Source organism: Syngnathus scovelli, chromosome 12 (genome assembly GCF_024217435.2).
Source record: "Syngnathus scovelli strain Florida chromosome 12, RoL_Ssco_1.2, whole genome shotgun sequence".
NCBI classification, from domain to species: domain Eukaryota; kingdom Metazoa; phylum Chordata; class Actinopteri; order Syngnathiformes; family Syngnathidae; genus Syngnathus; species Syngnathus scovelli.
This window is the reverse complement of record NC_090858.1, coordinates 6685892-6703018: the sequence shown is the minus strand read 5'-3', so window position 1 is coordinate 6703018 and position 17127 is coordinate 6685892. Positions and strand designations below refer to the sequence as shown.

At 41.0% G+C, this 17127-nt stretch overlaps 1 protein-coding gene across 4 annotated transcripts in view; it reads left to right on the top strand.

The window, feature by feature from the left end:
• Window positions 1-17127, top strand: part of LOC125978654 (A-type potassium channel modulatory protein KCNIP2) — a 56470-nt gene that overhangs the window by 31591 nt on the left and 7752 nt on the right. Inside the window, exon 1 of one of the 4 annotated variants that reach the window (XM_049736214.2) lies at window positions 2162-7647. The exons of 2 other annotated variants lie outside the window; for them this stretch is intronic. In XM_049736214.2, the coding sequence (XP_049592171.1) occupies window positions 7542-7647 (106 nt within the window). In that variant the 5' untranslated portion in view covers window positions 2162-7541. Of the gene's footprint in view, window positions 1-2161; window positions 7648-13792; window positions 16321-17127 lie in introns of those variants that run through there. One more of the 4 variants, XM_049736213.2, reaches the window with a different exon arrangement.

The following is a 17127-nucleotide window of genomic DNA, read 5'->3' as shown; positions in this document are numbered from 1 at the left end:
CCTAGTAATAGCGTATGTATCTTTTCTGATTCAACATTTACGCCATGGTCTGTCACGCACACTGTATGTTATTGACAGCATCGTGGCCAACAAAGGAGGCGACGATGCACATCATGTCAATGCACCAGGGAGCTTGATAGTCCGAGCCACTAAAAGTCGTTTTCTCCCCAAACGGGATGCCGCTTGTCGACTCTACTCAGCCATTCGAGCGTGAGGAGGAAACACTTTTTTACTAATGACCTTGAGAAAGTTCGGTTAACCTCTGGCTGTGGCAATAAATACAACTCTAGAGCAAGAAACTGATAAGTAGAGATGAGCAGTGGCTGCTTGGGAATAAATTAAGCCAAGCTAACCTTTTACATTATATTCATAACATTAAATGAAACGACACTCGTGGGTCTAGTTCCCTCAGCCCCTTTCAATCCTGTACACCATAAACAAAATTAAAACTTGATGACAATAAAGGTTGTTTTCATATACATATATTTTGTATAACAATATTACCGCGCCAGACGCTTGGAAGTAGTTTGCATTATTGTTAAATGGTAGCTGTAATAAAGTTATTGATCCTGAAAGAGAAAAAATATATATTTTTGGTTCATTGCACAGATAATGTTGCAATATCTATCCTCGAGTATATGCAGAACACTAATTTCAAATGTGTGTGCGTTGGTGTAAACAGCAGCTCAATGTTTCATCGGAGTATAGCTGAGGATGCCTGGTGGAATAAACTGTTGTCAGTTGCCACCATGCGTAAATAATCAAGCAGATAATAAAATAAACAGAGGGATGTCATCACTGGTGTTGATTGACAAGATTGCGTGCAGTCAGTCTTCTCTCCATTACAGTAAGATTGTCATTTTCTCAAGTGGCACTCGTGTGTCGTCTCTCGTGCCCGGCTTCACTCTGACGCCTGTCACTCATGTTCATGAGTGAATGTGTGTTTATTGTGGAAGTACATCAGCGTTCATCGCACAAAGCAGGTGACGTTTCAGTCTCTTTCTCGTTAGTCGCTAACAAGAGTGCACTCAAGGTTATGTTTTATTGCCTTTGTGTTGATGCTAAACCATCTCAGTAGGAGAATGTTTTCTCATTCTCTTTCTCCAAATTTGAAAAAAATATTCAAAGAGCTGAATATGTGAGTCTCTGACTATTAATATTTAAACTTGAATGTAGCACATTGAAATGTTTGCTTTTTTGTGATGCACTTGAACAATAAGTTGGATCAAAGGGAGCAAATTAGCCCCAAAATAAAAAGGACTTGGGACATACGAATATATTTTAATCCATGATCAGATTTTGTCCATGCAGCATGTGCAGTATGTTTATATTTTCATTATTGCGTGGCTGCTCCACTTTCCCGTTTTTGTCGCCGACCTTCACGTCAGTCACTTCGCACCTTCCGTCTCGGTCGCACTGTTTTCCGCCTCCCTGGTCGGCTGCCACCCGCCACTTCTGTCTGCTTGTCTGTCTGCAGGGTGTCATTCTCACGCCGGCTCCATTTCCACGCATCCCCGTGTCTTGTCAATGTGTGTGTGCGTGTACTATGCACATGCACACACACATGCACAAATCAACATATGGCTCCTCTGTGCGATCTCATCAGTTCCCCCCTCCGGTTTTCCAAATTTGATTCCTCTTAGGGCTATTTATAGATATGGATGCCCACTCCACACTGTGTGAAACGTCATGGCCTGTGCTCCTGGCCTCCCTTTGAGAGCAAGCTGCACACATCATTTTTTATCTACTGCAGATTTCATTTATTTTTATTAATTCATTATTTATATTAATGTATTTTATTAAAAGTGTTATCTTATTGTTGAAAGTTGTTGGACAACTTTAATAGAAAGAATCTTACATGCCACGACGCAGTAAATAGAAATACAAATAAACTTCTGTGTTTGGGTGTATATCCTTCGAATACTAATGTCTGCCACAACCAATGTAATGAGGTCTGTCATGTTTCCAAGTCTCCTAAATCAGACAAACGGCACGTTGTGTGTACAGCAAATTGTGTTTTTGTGTGCGGTGTCACGTGTTTGCCAGATCGATACTTTTACCTGGACAATGGAAGAGATGAATTGAATGAGCATGTCCCTGTCGATTGGACCAACTTGTGTGTGTGTGTGTGTGTGCGTGTGTGAGTGTGTGTGCGTGCGCGCGTGTGTGCTCTGTGCGCATGTGTCTATGTGTGAATGTGTCTGTGTGTGTGTCCATGACGACAGCTTCTCTCTCTCTCCGCCCTATTTGCCTTCTGCTGTGGCAGTTTTATTTCCCGCTCTCTTTCCAATTCCATTCTTAAAACAGCTAATAGTTGTTACGATTAAAAAACAGTATTCATAAACCATGTTTGATTTATTATTTCTGCTTGATGGAAAAACAGCCATAGAGCAAAGTCGGCGTTAACGAATGGTAAATGTCATTGCGTGAGTGTCTTAAGTGAGCAGCACATGCACGTTGGGTTTATCCTTGTGAGTTTGATGGATCATTTTGGGCTTTTTGATAAGTCGCTGAATCAGCAGTGTGCAGTTTAGTTTCTTAACACAGAAGGTCAAATGCACAGAAGAGCAGGTGTGAGCTCAATTACTGTGCTTGCATGCATGTACTGTATGCACAATTGAGAAATGAGACGTTTCTGGAAAAGGTCACTTGAGACTATTTTCTTTATTTGTGATTTTTTTTCCCCCTTTATTTCGTCCATTGCTGGATTTGTTGGACCTCAGGTGGAATCTTATAGGTCAAAAACTGCTGGTGTACCTCTAATTTATTTATCACCGTTTTCCTATGGAAACAATGGTGAATGAATTTCTCCCAGAATCAGCCTTGCTTGATCTACCATTTACTAAATATACAGGTGTGTTTTTAAAGTAAGATACAAATATTGGCAAGCGAAGCAAGTTGACTCATGTATTGCATTTTTTAATATTGTTCATAATTCAACAGTGGTACAAGTGGGAAAATAAGTTAACCGCTCTATAAAACAGCTCGTAAAATTAAATGTAATTTCATGGTTTAATAAAATTCTCATTCAAATGAATCAAAACGTTTATAAACAAAGTTTAAAAGAGACCTAGGCATCATTTTCATAATTGAAACTGTTCTCACCTTTGATATTTCTTTTTATTGTCTGTGACGTTTTGTATAACTGGTTATACTGTAATAGCCACCTGAATATCAGTTTGAATATGTTGACATTTTAATAAAATTAATTTAAGATTAACTGGATATTAGAGGTTGTTCAGACTATTCCACAATGATCTTTAAAGCTTCATGTTGACGAGTCGCTAATCAGATATCTCAGATGTGAGTTTCTGAATGCACCTCCAACAAATTAAATTCAATCTTTCTCCTCTTATTTTTAAGTTTAGAAAATACCAAAATGTGATAGGTACATCACAGATTAGTGCTTTTTCTTTGTTGGGGTTGTTCACTGATCTCTTAACTCTAGAGTTGTTTTCTCAAATGGCCAAATGTGGGGGCACCAGGCAACGTGCCAGGATCTACTTTGAATTATTCTCACGGATGAGAACGTGCCCATGATAAAACGATGCCACTCACTTGGCACCAAGCCAAAAATCTGATGCACACCTTCATCCCTTTAGTGGAGTTGTCAAGAACTTTTGAATGTCACCCGCTCAAGCTTTGTATTATCGTCACCTCAAGGAACACTTAGAACTGTGCACAGATGCTGACCTCTAGTGGATTCTGGTCGCGGTTGCACTTCAGTTGTGGATGAGCCAGAGTGCAGCAGCGTTGAGAGATGATACATTTCTGAAGTGTATTCCCACTCCCCTGTGAGCAGCCCTCCCACTCGTGTTATTTTGTAATTCTCTTTCCTCTCTATAATTACGCTTTACCCTGTGGTTCTTCTTTTCGACCTCATTTACCATTCTCTTTCTTGGCTCCCACCAATGCGGCACCTGCTGGCTCACACTCCAGAATGGAAAAAAAAAATCCTTGTCTGAATCAGGGTATGAATAAAACATTGTTTATTTCAAAACTTGCATACGGACACTGCCTCTAGCTTCTTTGTCAGGGGTTGTCTGTCTTATCCACAGCCAGTGTGGGTTTTTTTTCTCCCAAATTGTGTGTAAGGGTGCGGGCGCTGGTCACTATGCTTAATGATATACAGCAGGGGTGTCAAACCAATTTTTTTTAGCTTTTTTCGGAGGGCCATTATGAGCACCTCATATTATATACAGTAAAAGCTACAAAACAAACTGACAAATAACTCGTTTTCAAATCAGACGAGTAAAAACTGGTCAAATATTAAAAAAAAAAGATATTAAAAGTGAAGACAATTTGCAATTCTAGTAATGACACATGAATGCGATGCACAATTTGTCTTCGCGGGACATAAAATGATGTGGTGGGCCGTATCTGGCCCCCGGGCCTTGAGTTGGACACCTGTGACATACAGTGTCATTCAAACTATTGGACAAGTTATTTTGTGGTAAAGATACTCATAATCAATGTATTGATTGATATAGTAAGAAATACAATCTACAATATGTGGCTGTATTCAAGTTATGGATATTTGAACAAAAATGGTGGAGCAACATTTATAGACAAACATTATAATAGTACTCACAGTCATCTCTTGTATTGTTTATCCTCTACGATTCTGGGTGCACGCCTTGGCTGTGCATTTAGACAGGAGAGTAAAGATTTTTGCCCACTAGATGTCCCTAGCAGTGCTCTATTTACTTGATGTATCGTTTTGGAAGTGACTGCCTTTGTTTTTCTGCTCCGCATTTTCTCCAACGTGCTCCATTATACATCTGTATTGATTGTCTGCGTGGCTGGGCTCTCAGCGTGACAGCAACGCTGAAGAGGGAGCGGAGGACGTGTTTGGCCAGACATCTGGCTCATTGATTTGAAAGAAATTCTGTACGTTCATGCGAGCCCGCCAATGACTCATCAGCATCAAGAGACATTAGACGTGGTGACTAAGGCTTGAGTATCATCTCAGGAGTAAATACATTTTGGTGCATTCAGATCCCAGTAGACACATCGTCTCATTGGCTCATAAAGAGAACCAAATAATGAGAAGTGAAGTAACGTAACGTTTGAGAACGTAAGTCAAATGTTTGATCCTGAAATCAATTACATTTAAACCATTCCAAACTTGCCATCATAATGTGGAGGTGTTATTTCAAATCAGACAGTCTCAAAATTTTGTAATTTTGTTTTGCAATGTCATGCACCATACCGCTTGCAATAATGGCCGCAATTCGGTGGATCGCTTTATGATCAATTCTCATTAATGAATTACAAACCAAAGTGCAGTATTTAGAAATCTGTGTTCCAATCCCCCCACTGTGCTTCCTCGCACAGACTTTTTTCCCATCTTTGTTGACAGTGTGGTTGCTCCATTTCAAGTGGACTATTGAGCAGCACGCCTCATTACAGATATGTCTGTCAGCGGCAGCGTCACAGAGGACAATGCAAGTGACCCTAATGTCACACACACACACACATGAACACAAGGTGACAGGAAAACTAATCCTAAGTGACGTTGCTGCTCTTGCACATGGCACGAAGGCAAACAAACCCAATTTCTATTTACTCTTGTGGCACTAATGCAACCTGGCTGCATAGAAGCCGATCTCAGATTGCACGCCTCGCTGATGTAAACACCGACGTATTGAACCAGGCACTCACAATAGACATAGAGGGAGAAACAATGTGCAACCTGAGCTGGACATAAAAAAAAAAAAAAAAAAGAAGAACATTTTTTGCCCACTCATTTATTGAAGGGATGACAATTTGGGAGCGGGGTATGGTAGGTCAGAAGGAACTACTTGTTGAAGGGCAAAGTAATGAGAAGAAAGACAGAAATGGGGCATAAAAGTGAAAAGGAAAATAAATGTATTCTTAGTAGCCGCAGGCAGCTTTTTCAATCCCACTGGATTTTTCATCTCTGTCCAGCTGGTGCTTTGGAAATTGTTTTGACCTGCAGTTCGTTTTGTTAAGTCCCGCCTCGTTCTTCACTTGTTAAGTACGCAAAGTTTCACAGTCAAAAATTGCAAGTGGCAATGAAAATACCACTTGAATTTATAAAGTTGTGGTTCTATGGTTATCATCGCATTTCCCCTCTTCCCCTCAATATCGCGATCATTATATGATGGCATCACACGAAGCAAAACACCTGTGGAATGTATCCTTTTGATGCTTTCTGAGATAAATCCTCATGATACGAGCTGAGGTCCCGCTGAACATGTGGGAGGTCTTGTGTGACATCACATAGGAGGTGATGGGAGAGGTAATAAATAATTATTGTACTTTTTCGATATTCGGTTCCTGACCGACACTGCTATAACATCTTTGCATGATGAAATCCAAAATCAAAAAAATATAAATAAAAGATGTCCTCGTGGCTTTGAAAAGATCTCCAATAGTCTGCCATGTGCAAAGATTGCTTCACTTCCTCCGGTGCTATCGATTGTTCCAAATTTCTGCTGCTGTTGCTAAATCCACGAGAGAGAATTGCACATTGAGGTGCATCAAAGGCAGGGACATTGTGAATGAGCTCAAATTACACTTCTGGGATATACTTCGGAATCATCCCAAAAGGTTCACAATTGCCTATAATGATAGTTGAGAACCAAGATGGTGCTACACTGCAACGAGGGAGGCTTTAGCACTGTCAAAAATTTCCATTTAAGCCCCTCCAGCATTTCATTTGATACTCTAAACCATATTTATAAATATTTTATCCCACAAATTATAAACCCAAAACACTTAGAGTTCACACTCGTCTTACATTACGCTTAAAAATTAAATGCTTGGAAATAAGTTAATTTTGAAAAGAAAATGAGTGTACATGCACGTGGGGTGAAGAATCTTTATACGTAGTTTTCTCAAACAACCCAGGCTAAATTTAGCTCTTCCCTTTCATCCAAAGCATCTCAAACATACTTCCTTGTTAATTTACAACTTTCCTCTTTAGAAAGGTCTTTAAGAGTATCTACTGTGATAGCATCTTAGGGCAATTCCCTAAAAAAGTAAGTGCATGAGTTTTAGAGAATCAGTTTCATAGAAAAAGTAAACACAAATTAGTGAATGCCTATTTGCCTAAATCTCAATCTGTATCCCCAAACTATATCCAGTATGTTGGTGCTCAGACCTGTGCTCACTTTCTATCCATTTCCTCCTCATCCTCTCCACTTCTTCTTACCCACCGCCTCTCGCTCAACCCCTCGACCCCCCCCCCCCCCCCCCCCCTCGCATCACTGGCTTTCTGACGAGTGCTGCCAAAGGAACTATCAGCGCAGCTCATTCCTGCATCCCAACATCAGTCAGCAGGACCAAAAGGAACTTCAACTTTTCATTCGCAACCAGTTAGTGCCGACTAGTCGTTTGAACACTTTAGCGATGCAAAAACAAGGGCTGTGAGTTGTTTTACAGAAAGTTAAGGTGAGAAAGTTCTAAAAGGGCTCGCCGTTTTCTGGGCGTCGTCAGGCAGGTGTTGAGTTTCTGGCCGAAGTGGGCCCGGTGCGTCGGTGCAGCTGTGCGATGAGCCACGGCGCTCCACCAAGATGTTGACTCTGGATGGCTTGGAAGTGATCGCTGTGTTGGTGGTCATGGGTCTCTTCATCAAAGTTCTGGAGCAGTTTGGAATGTTTGAGCCTGTCGGCGGGGAAGGTAACTTTTTTTTAAGCTTTATTAAAACACTTGTAGTTTGTGAGGTGGATGTGCACATGAGCTTTCAATTGCAGCATTCTGTCTCTGTGGTCCCCGGGCGGGTTGCCGTTCTCATCTGAGGTTTTGGGTTACCAGCGCAACCGTGGGACGTGCACCATCCTTTCTCTCCATCTCCACCTATCTGCCCTGTAACGTGAGCCTTGTGCGAGGCCTCCCTCCGGCACGGGGGTGCGTGCTCTTACCCTTTAATCGATAACACTATGAACAGAGTGGGCCTGAGTGCTGTTTGAAGGCGCTCTTGTCAGCCCATTCGCTTTCGGTAGGACCACTACCGGAGAAACAATAGTTCGATTGAGCTAAAAAAAAAAAAAAAAGACCTCCAACACTATATGGGCACAAGCATTTGGAAACATGGTGGTTCAACCTACAGAAAGTGGACATGGAAAAAAATATCCAGTTGGTCTCCCGTCTTGCATTCTGATTGGAATAATGGGTCCATTCATACAGAAGCTCCTTTGTCACGTCAGCGGTTTCTGAGATTCTTAGTTCATCTAACAGGTATTTAATGGGCTTTAGTCTAACAAAAGAAGAATTCAAATAAAGGTACAGTATGTGTACTCTACCCCTTGCCGTAAGTAAGCTAGGATAGGTTCCAGGTCACCCACAACCCTAGTTGGAGAAGCACGACAGCAAAAATCGGAGTCAAGTTGTTTACTTTATTTCTGCAGTACGTCTGCAATATTTCAAGCAGTAAAATCTTGTCATTGATTGCAAAAATATTGACTCAAAGTGGGTCAGCGTTTGGAACATCCGGCTGGACCATACATTCTGAGAAGCACCCATATTCTCTATCGATATAGATATGTTAATTCAAGCAATAAATATGACTCAAATAAATATTTTTAAAATCAAAATGTGTTTTACATTTCAAAACATGTATACAGTGTCGCTTGTTGTTGAGAAAGCCTGCCGGCTGTTGTCATTATCCTGAATGTTGGATGAGGACAATTGTCAAGGTGTGCCAACTGTCCTTGTTCTCTTTTCCGTAACAACACACACACACATACACACACACACACACACACACACCACCTCCACCACCATTATATAATGAGCATTTTCTTTCTGCGTATTTTGACCATTCATTAAGAAAAATGGCCTCATGTTCACCAAGTCCCCGATGAATACTCAAACTAATGAGTTTTCTCATGAATGGAGAAGATAACTGTATTAGCGCTCGCTCACAAGCAACATTCTGAACGCTCATACACTACATTCAATATGCTGTCCTCTTGTGAAAAGGCATTTCAGTTCTGGTCTGTTGCCAATAGTTGTGTGATGTATTAGGTCTACTTAGCTGCCTTGATTAGAATTATGTCATTTAATATTATGTGTGGTATTTTCAGTGTGATAGAGATGCGGTGGCCTCTAGTTGCAGATCCATATTATCTCTTTTCTAACATGAGTTGACTTAACTGCAATCAGCATAGACACAGAAAAAAGTCAAATGTAAAGTATAATCAAATGTTTAGTTTATTGTGACTTGTCACTTGGTAGAGGCAGCTGTGTTTTATTAAATAATAACATCCACTTTCTGGATTTTTTTTCTGACCTTAAACTATATAAACATCATTTTTGATATTAACTTTCATATTCTCTTGTAGAATTTGAAAAATTTATTTGCTGGGTTGCTTTTTTGCTCTCAGACAAACTCACCTTTGAGCAATTCAAGGTCAATGTCTTATTTCTATGAATATATTAGACTATAATAAAAACATCCATTTGGAAGTTCAAGATGGGATTGTCTTGCGAGACCTTAACACTAAATATATTTAATATAGAAACGTAAACTGAAGGGAGCAAAATAGATTTTATTTAAAAAATAAGGATCAAATTAAAAAAAAACATCATTGAAGCATCCCCAATCCTACAAAAAACTCAGTCAAAAATAATAAACACATACTACTCTGGAAAATTGGCCAACACTTTGAATGACATCCAATTTTTTGTAATAGTTTAAATAAATTGAAGAATACCAGCGTTTTTGGGTCCTTTAAATCCAATCCAAATTCTGAGAAGATTATAACCCTAAAAAAGTTGTCTCCACCAAGCAGTGGTCCCCAGCAAACCACCACATGTGTGCACCTGAAAGTGCCAGTGATATTTGGTGGCACACAACCAGACAGAGCAAATCACTTTTCCATCTTGAAAGGTGATTTTCAACATTGTGTGTGTGTGGGAGAGAGAGACAGGATGAGAGAAAGAGCAGGAGAGGGAGAATGAGACAGGAAGAGAGATAAGTGCAGGTAAATTGCTTGGCACGGCAAATACACAAACACTCATGCGTCCATCAACTTAGATTGTAATTGCCCTTCAAAAGCAAACGTATACAAAAGAGTGTGTGAGTGTGTGTGTGCATGTTTTTGTGTACTACTGTGTTGTGGAAATGTACTGTTTCCATGGCTTCCATTGGGATTTGGACCACAAATCTGTCGGTTGTGACAAACTTTCTTAATAGAAGTTGTGCACATGTGTGAATGAGGATGTCCTGGGCGTCCTTGTCTCCTCACCAGCCAGAAGATGAGGGCTTGGTCAACAGAAGGCTCCGATGGAAGACATTCAGTGCAATAGTCTCTCTATCGCCCTCTATGTGGCTTGGCACCTGAGGAGTCTAACCATATTTCGGAGCACTGCACCCCCCCCACCCCCCACCTCCGCCAGTGCCCATAAATTAAATGAATGTTGTACTTGATATTATGTTCCAGCAACCCCAAGTCACCATAATTACAATATTATTTAGTTTCCTCTGACACATTACATGGCTATTTACGTATTGGACTTTATGGCCTGATGTGCAAATACTACTCAAGGTTTAAGGAATTTCTTAAACGGTATTAGGATCTCAAAGAAATTATTATAAGCCAATGTGCTTAGATGATGAAAACACAATTGTGAGTGAAATCTATTTGCATGGCAAGAGCACGAGAGATGAAGCTTCACTCCCTTTCTTTATAAGGCAGAGAAATGTCTGCATGAAGATGATAACGTTGCATATCCACAAATGAATGCATACGCATGAAAATGTGCAAATGCATTTCTTTGAATGTGAAAGATTTGCATACCAGCTGTGGCACTTGCTGAAAGCGGTTCCTTACATGTAAAAAGGGAAATGCTATCTACTGAGGTTAGGGGAGATTTAATAGATTGAGTGTGAGTGTGAGTGTTCGCTTAGCAGTGCACAAAGATGACCTTCATGTAAAATTCAGTAGGGATTCTCTGCATTGTCCACAGAAATTACATCAGCAGAAGCTGCTGCCGTTACCTGTAACTGATAAGGCCCTTTCAAATAATAATTTCAAGAAAACCTCAATGATAAGATAGTAGCTGGATTGTAGCTGAAACAGGCTGCAGTGGGGCATTCTCAAAATCCCTGGCGAACTTGCCTACCTATGATACCTGTTTATTTATTGTGATGATTATAGAATTTAGTTTTTTTCCGGTACAAATGATACGGGCCGAGCCCTGCGGCGACTAAACTTCTGCAAGTAATTGATGGCAATGGCCTTGAAAAAGGTTTACTATTACCTATAAACGCCCCCCGTGGACTTTCGAATCCCTTGTGGAGAAACATGACACATGCAGTGTTATCTCGAATTATTTTATTTCTGTCGGGCTGACAGCCACGGCAAATCATTTCGGGAAGGCGTCGGAAGAGAACACGTCATGTGACTTCCCTTCAACTCAAATGAGTGCGAATTGTTTTGTGAAAAACAACTTAGTCCCAAGTGGCTGCATTTGACAAGGCAATTTATAAATACTGTTAGTAGTCGAGGAGAGCTCAGCACACCGCCCTCAGGTACACACTTGCATTGAGTTGAATAATGATGATTCACTTACTGATATGGGGATGTCAGACACATGATGCAAAAATGTACGTGGATATCTCTGTATGTAGAATGTTTTAATTATTAATAATTATCAAATGAACTAGAATTTGTTCCTTGAGGTCATATGGGAGGGTAAGGATATCTCAGGAGGTCCGCAAACCAAAGATTTTTTTTTCAAACCCAAAAAAATTCCTCAAAATCCACGGATAAAGATTCATGATGTGTTCCTTATGGGGGGAGATGGAAATGCTGCAAACAATTCCAGAAAAATCAAAAATGTTTTTCGCACTTCACAATATATATCACCTGAGGGTTTTGCCCTCTATTTTTTATTCTACTCACTGTTCGATTCTCCGCTTGCTCAGCACGCTACTGACGTGCCTTGCTGTGGGATTTACCCGCATAAAACATTTATGTGCTGGCAGTGGCTATTCTTCACCGTGTTTTACAGCAGAAACAATGGAAGGGGTAAAGGTTGTTGTCATTAGGCCATCGATTTCTCTGTCGCTGTAATCGTCGCCTGAGGGTGGACCTTACTGAATGTTTTTCTTCGCTTTCTTTTGGCTGCTTAATAGATTTGTAGCAAATTGTATTTGGTGGAATAAAACCTTCACATTGGTTGTTTTGCTTCTTGTTTCAACATCTAACTGTTGCAAAAAAGCTGAGATTGAGTTAGCTACTTGACTTTTTTCTTAACCGGTATCTGCAGCCGATTTATCTCTTTGTGAAATGGGAAGAAAGCTGGTCCTTTTGATTTGATTGAAATATATTTAGTAGATAATTATGCAGTGGGTCACACTTGAAAATACATTTGTTGAAAAGGTTCTCATGTAAGAATTAATGATCAGAGTCTGAAAACTTTAATAATGCTTTGTTTGCCTCATCATATTGAAAATATGAACCTTATCATTTGAGTGTATCTATCTTGGAAACCGTTAATGGCTTGTGATCTTTCATTACCCTCCCACTGTTGCTCTGGTCTCCTGACTTGAATTTAAATGAAGGAAGATCACATAGAGAGAAAAGGATAGCTTGGGACGAGAAGCACAGTGTAGCTTATTAAATGACTTACATTACACTGCCCTCTCCAGGTGTGAGTCTACATTGCTGTCATATAGGTCAGGAGGGGGGAAATTAAGCTCATGGGGCATTTTAATGAATTTCAGTAAAAGGTAGCAGAGATTGTACTTCCATCATCCCATCCATAATTCATACATATCCTATGCTGTACGTATTTACACATAAATAATGGCTTCCTGATGAAAATCAATTAATCAATCAATCCCCCAAAAAACTGTTAATGAGAGGTTTATTGGACAAAAGAATTCCATCATGCATGGTGCTACTGTATTAAAAATACCCACAAAAGCTAATGATCTCTTCCAATGGCGTGTATCTAATTGGAAACACCAGCCAATTTTGAGCATCATTCGTCAATGACCTCCTCCTCTTGTCTCTTTTGCACGCTCACACATGCACACACACTCTGTTGGACGTTTTAATCCGTTTTGAGGGGAATAATTGCTTAGGTGGACGTCTAAATATGGAGGTGTTTCAATTACGTGCTGTGTCTGGCTTCAGGCCAAATTATGCCCCAAAGAGACTAATCAAACGCGATGTATTAACCCAATATTGTATCGTTGTGCGTATGTGTGTGCGCACGCATGCGTTGGCGTGTGTGCGCACTTGAGATGACAACAGATCAGAATGTCTCTTGGGGTGGCTTGCAGATGTGCTGCGCCACATCTTAAAACAGGTCAGGATAAAGTAGGATCCTGCAGTATGAACTTCATACACCTTCACAAAGTCCTTTGAGGTCCACGTAAAGTTCATCTTTATTTAACTTTGGAAGAGCTTTTGTATGCTCCTTTTCAGTCCCCGTTGCTATTTCCTAGCTGGATGACAATTTATTTTTTTGGGTGTCTGAATGACGTAAACATAATGAATGATCACATCAGAAATGTAAAAACTTAGCGTACATCTTCATCACATCTGGCATTATTGATTATGTAGGAGTCGCAAAGGTTGTTGTGATTTTTTTTCTTTCACTCCATATAGTGCAACTTCTACCAATTGAGCTTCAATATACCGCTACATAAATTACACTAATATGAAGCATGTATGGGTAACGCACAATATTCTTGGAATCACATTTTCTTCAAACGTAAATAGTCATTGGAAAGAAAAAATTATATTGAAAAAGTGTGTTTATGTGTAATATATTGATCTTGCATTTTTCTCTCAATACATAAATATTCTCTGGCTTCCTGTGTGAGACAGAAGAAGACACACAAGCAGCCTTCATTGTTGATTGAACCCTCCGACTACAGAAGGTGTCTGGCCTGAATATGTCATGTTTTCTGGAAAGCTAAGCAGCCTGTTTAATTAAATATGCCCGTAGGTGTATGCAAAATATGTCAAGTGATGCAGAGTTTCATCAATCAACTGCCCTTTTCCTCATGACAATACAGACAGGTAGGCGCCTGTCTCATCATGTCGCGCAATAATAATGTTAATAGGCCAGCATTACTGTTTTTAAACAACAGTAACTGACAACTGTGGGCGATGATGCTTGGCCCTGTTTTACGACTATAATCGTCAAATCGTACTTAGATCGTAGCAGTGCAGTCTGCTTGCAAGGTTGACTGAAGGTTGATAAGTCTCACAAGGTTGCTTTTGCAGTGGGAGGCAAAGCAGCTTCACATCATTTCAAGTCAGACGCGCATAAATTCTGCCACTTGCAAATCAAACAAGTGTCCCCTTTACCATTACTGACTCCCCTTCATTTATTCGCGCCTGCTATCAGACACTGTGAATAGGATGCACAAGTGACTCCAAGACAAACTGAAGCTTTTTAGGCACATACATTTCTCTTTCATATATGCTGTGCGATTGACTAACGACTAGTCCAGAATGTACTCAGCCTCTACCCCAGTTACCTGAGACAATATTTTTGTTGAGGATGACCAAATGATTTCATTGATGCCCCTTTTTCTTTTGTGATGATACTTCTGATCTCAGTGATTTGGGAGACACCACATTAAGCCAAGCGAGTTGGCTGTGGCAGCTATTTCAGACACTCTTCAGTTGTCACCCTGGTATGGTGTTCTGGGCAACTGGGCGGAAACCGTCCAGCAAACATAAGAAACGCTGGAGGGACTATGTGTCACAGCTGACCTGTAAAGCCTCGGGGTCCCATCAATGGAAGTAGAACAGGTGGCCTGAGAGTGGGAAGACCTGACATCACTATTTAGACTGCTGCCCCTGTGACCCAGCACCAGAGAATCAGAAAATGAATAGATTGCATTTGTGAGCATTGGAACTATTTCAGTGGCATTTTTTGAAAGTGGGGTAATGTTCCCAGAAGAATACAGTGCCATTGCAATCGTCTGTGTTGGAATTGCAAAACCCAGGCTATTCATTTGTGTCCACTTTAGTAGACTTTTTTGGGTATGTATCATTTGACTCAGTTGAACTCCCTGATTAAGTCTTGGAGTGTTCATCAGAAGACATCCTGGTCTTTCCAATGCCAATGATATGAACATATTGTTACGCTGCTACACAAACTTAAGCAGTCATACTCAAAACGGGAACATTTTAGGAACATTTAAACTGATGACCTTAAAAGTGTTTTTTTTTTCTTATTTATCTCAATCTAACAGTTAAAAATCTAAATATTCAGTCCAAAGCTCTTCAACATGAATGCCAGTTTTTAAATGAACTTTGAAAGTACTGTGATAAAATGTGTCAGGATGACAGATGGGACAGTAGCATCCCGACAAAATTCCAAATACAACACCTAGGCTTAGACAGATTGCACCTCCTGTCTGTGTATTTGCCAGTGCATGTGTGTTGATGTTACGCTTGGGGAGAGACGAAGGCCACATCTGTGACTTTGTGCGCCGTAGCTGACTTTGCCGACTGAAGTCGCTCTGCTGCTTTTCCTAATTTTGTCCTTCCTACCTCCCCGCACTACACTAGATTCATCATTTGTTTTTCCAATTTGGCCCCTTGTCCTTTCTGTTGCTGTTATTTTCTCCTCGAGCTCCTGCCCTCCCCGTCCCGTCTCAATTCATTACTCTCCTCCTTTCGGGGTCCCCCTCCCAAACTAGTTTGTGTAGTACCGCTCCTCAATGCCTCCCCACCTCCATCGTTCCCTCACTCAATGCCATCACTGGCCCAATTAAACGTGGGGAGGGACGCAGCAGGAGGAGAGTCTGAGAGGTGAGGCGAGGAAGACAGACAAAAGAGTGGAGACAGTTTGAGAGTCAGCATCTGGGAAGAACAAATAACTGCCATTGCCATCCTGCCAAGACACGCGCACACTCTCACACAAAAGTCCACAATGAATTGTCCGAACTTCACCTGGAACTTAAACAACCTTTGACAGCCTCTGAAGTGCTGGCGGCGGGGGCGGATCGGCAAGTAGACAGCCCTTGCTCCCTCACGCTTACCATTCCCGATGAGGGAACGCATGGAATAACAATCCAGCCTCTGTGAAGAAGAACCAGCAGGCGGATGCTGCGCGCTCTCAGGATGGCGGAATACCGGCATATGGAGGGAGACTGAAGCGAAGAGTTGAAGACGGAGCAAAGGGAGAGAGGGTGGCGGACGTGCGAGATTCTTTGCCTGTCAAAACCAGAGAGAGGGGGAAGGCGGACGATGCATCTGTTCTTTCGAGACAAGTGGGAGGTGGAGGGGCTGCAGACGGTGGGAATCCTTCTGGTGGTGTGCAGCTCTCTCAAACTGATGCACTTTTTGGGGCTTATCGACCTTACCACGGCAGGTAAGATGAATGGTAAGCCAACAAAGTGAGGGAGGGGTGCACGGCCATGAGCTACAATGATGACAAATGGTGCTTGTGACAAAGTTTGACAGGAAACAAAATGCATATTTCATACCTTTAGGCCACTTCATTGGGTGTTGATGTTGGCGTATGCACAAAACTTCATCATATCGGTTCTCTCACTGCGTCACTGCTGGAGGAGTATACAAAACTGCCACTTTGCAGTTTGAACATCATATTGATTTTTATTTACCATTTTTGAGAGCATACTCATCACGTGATGACACATCATTAGATCAGAACGTGAGAATTCAAAGTATGAACCTTTCCTTCCCCTTATACCTGTGACAGCTTCTACTCTCTTGGGAAGACCTGAGTGACACTGTGGCTCTCTGTTGTAGTTCATCCCAAAGAAGGTTTTGTTTTATTTACGAGTTGTTTCAGAGCAAATACCTCCATGAACATCCTTAGGGACCTTCTTTTATGTACAAGCTTCCCACCAGGATAGAGGCATTACATTTTCTGAAAAGACATAGAATGAAGATTTTTATGGCGCTTCTATATTGATTTATGTAGGTGCTTAAATACCTTTAGTGTACTCTAAAAGGTAATTTAAGAGTTTTGAAGGGCAGAAGTAATTAAAGCTAGGGATGGACATGTCACTAAATCTATAGAATGATTGGCGAAAATCATCCTTCTAACCACTTTGTATTGCTTGTCCTGATAAGATTCGTGGGTGAGTCAGAGTCAATCCCAGCTCTTACATCAATTGTCACCGTGGAGGTTTTACCTCTTTACTTGAAATTC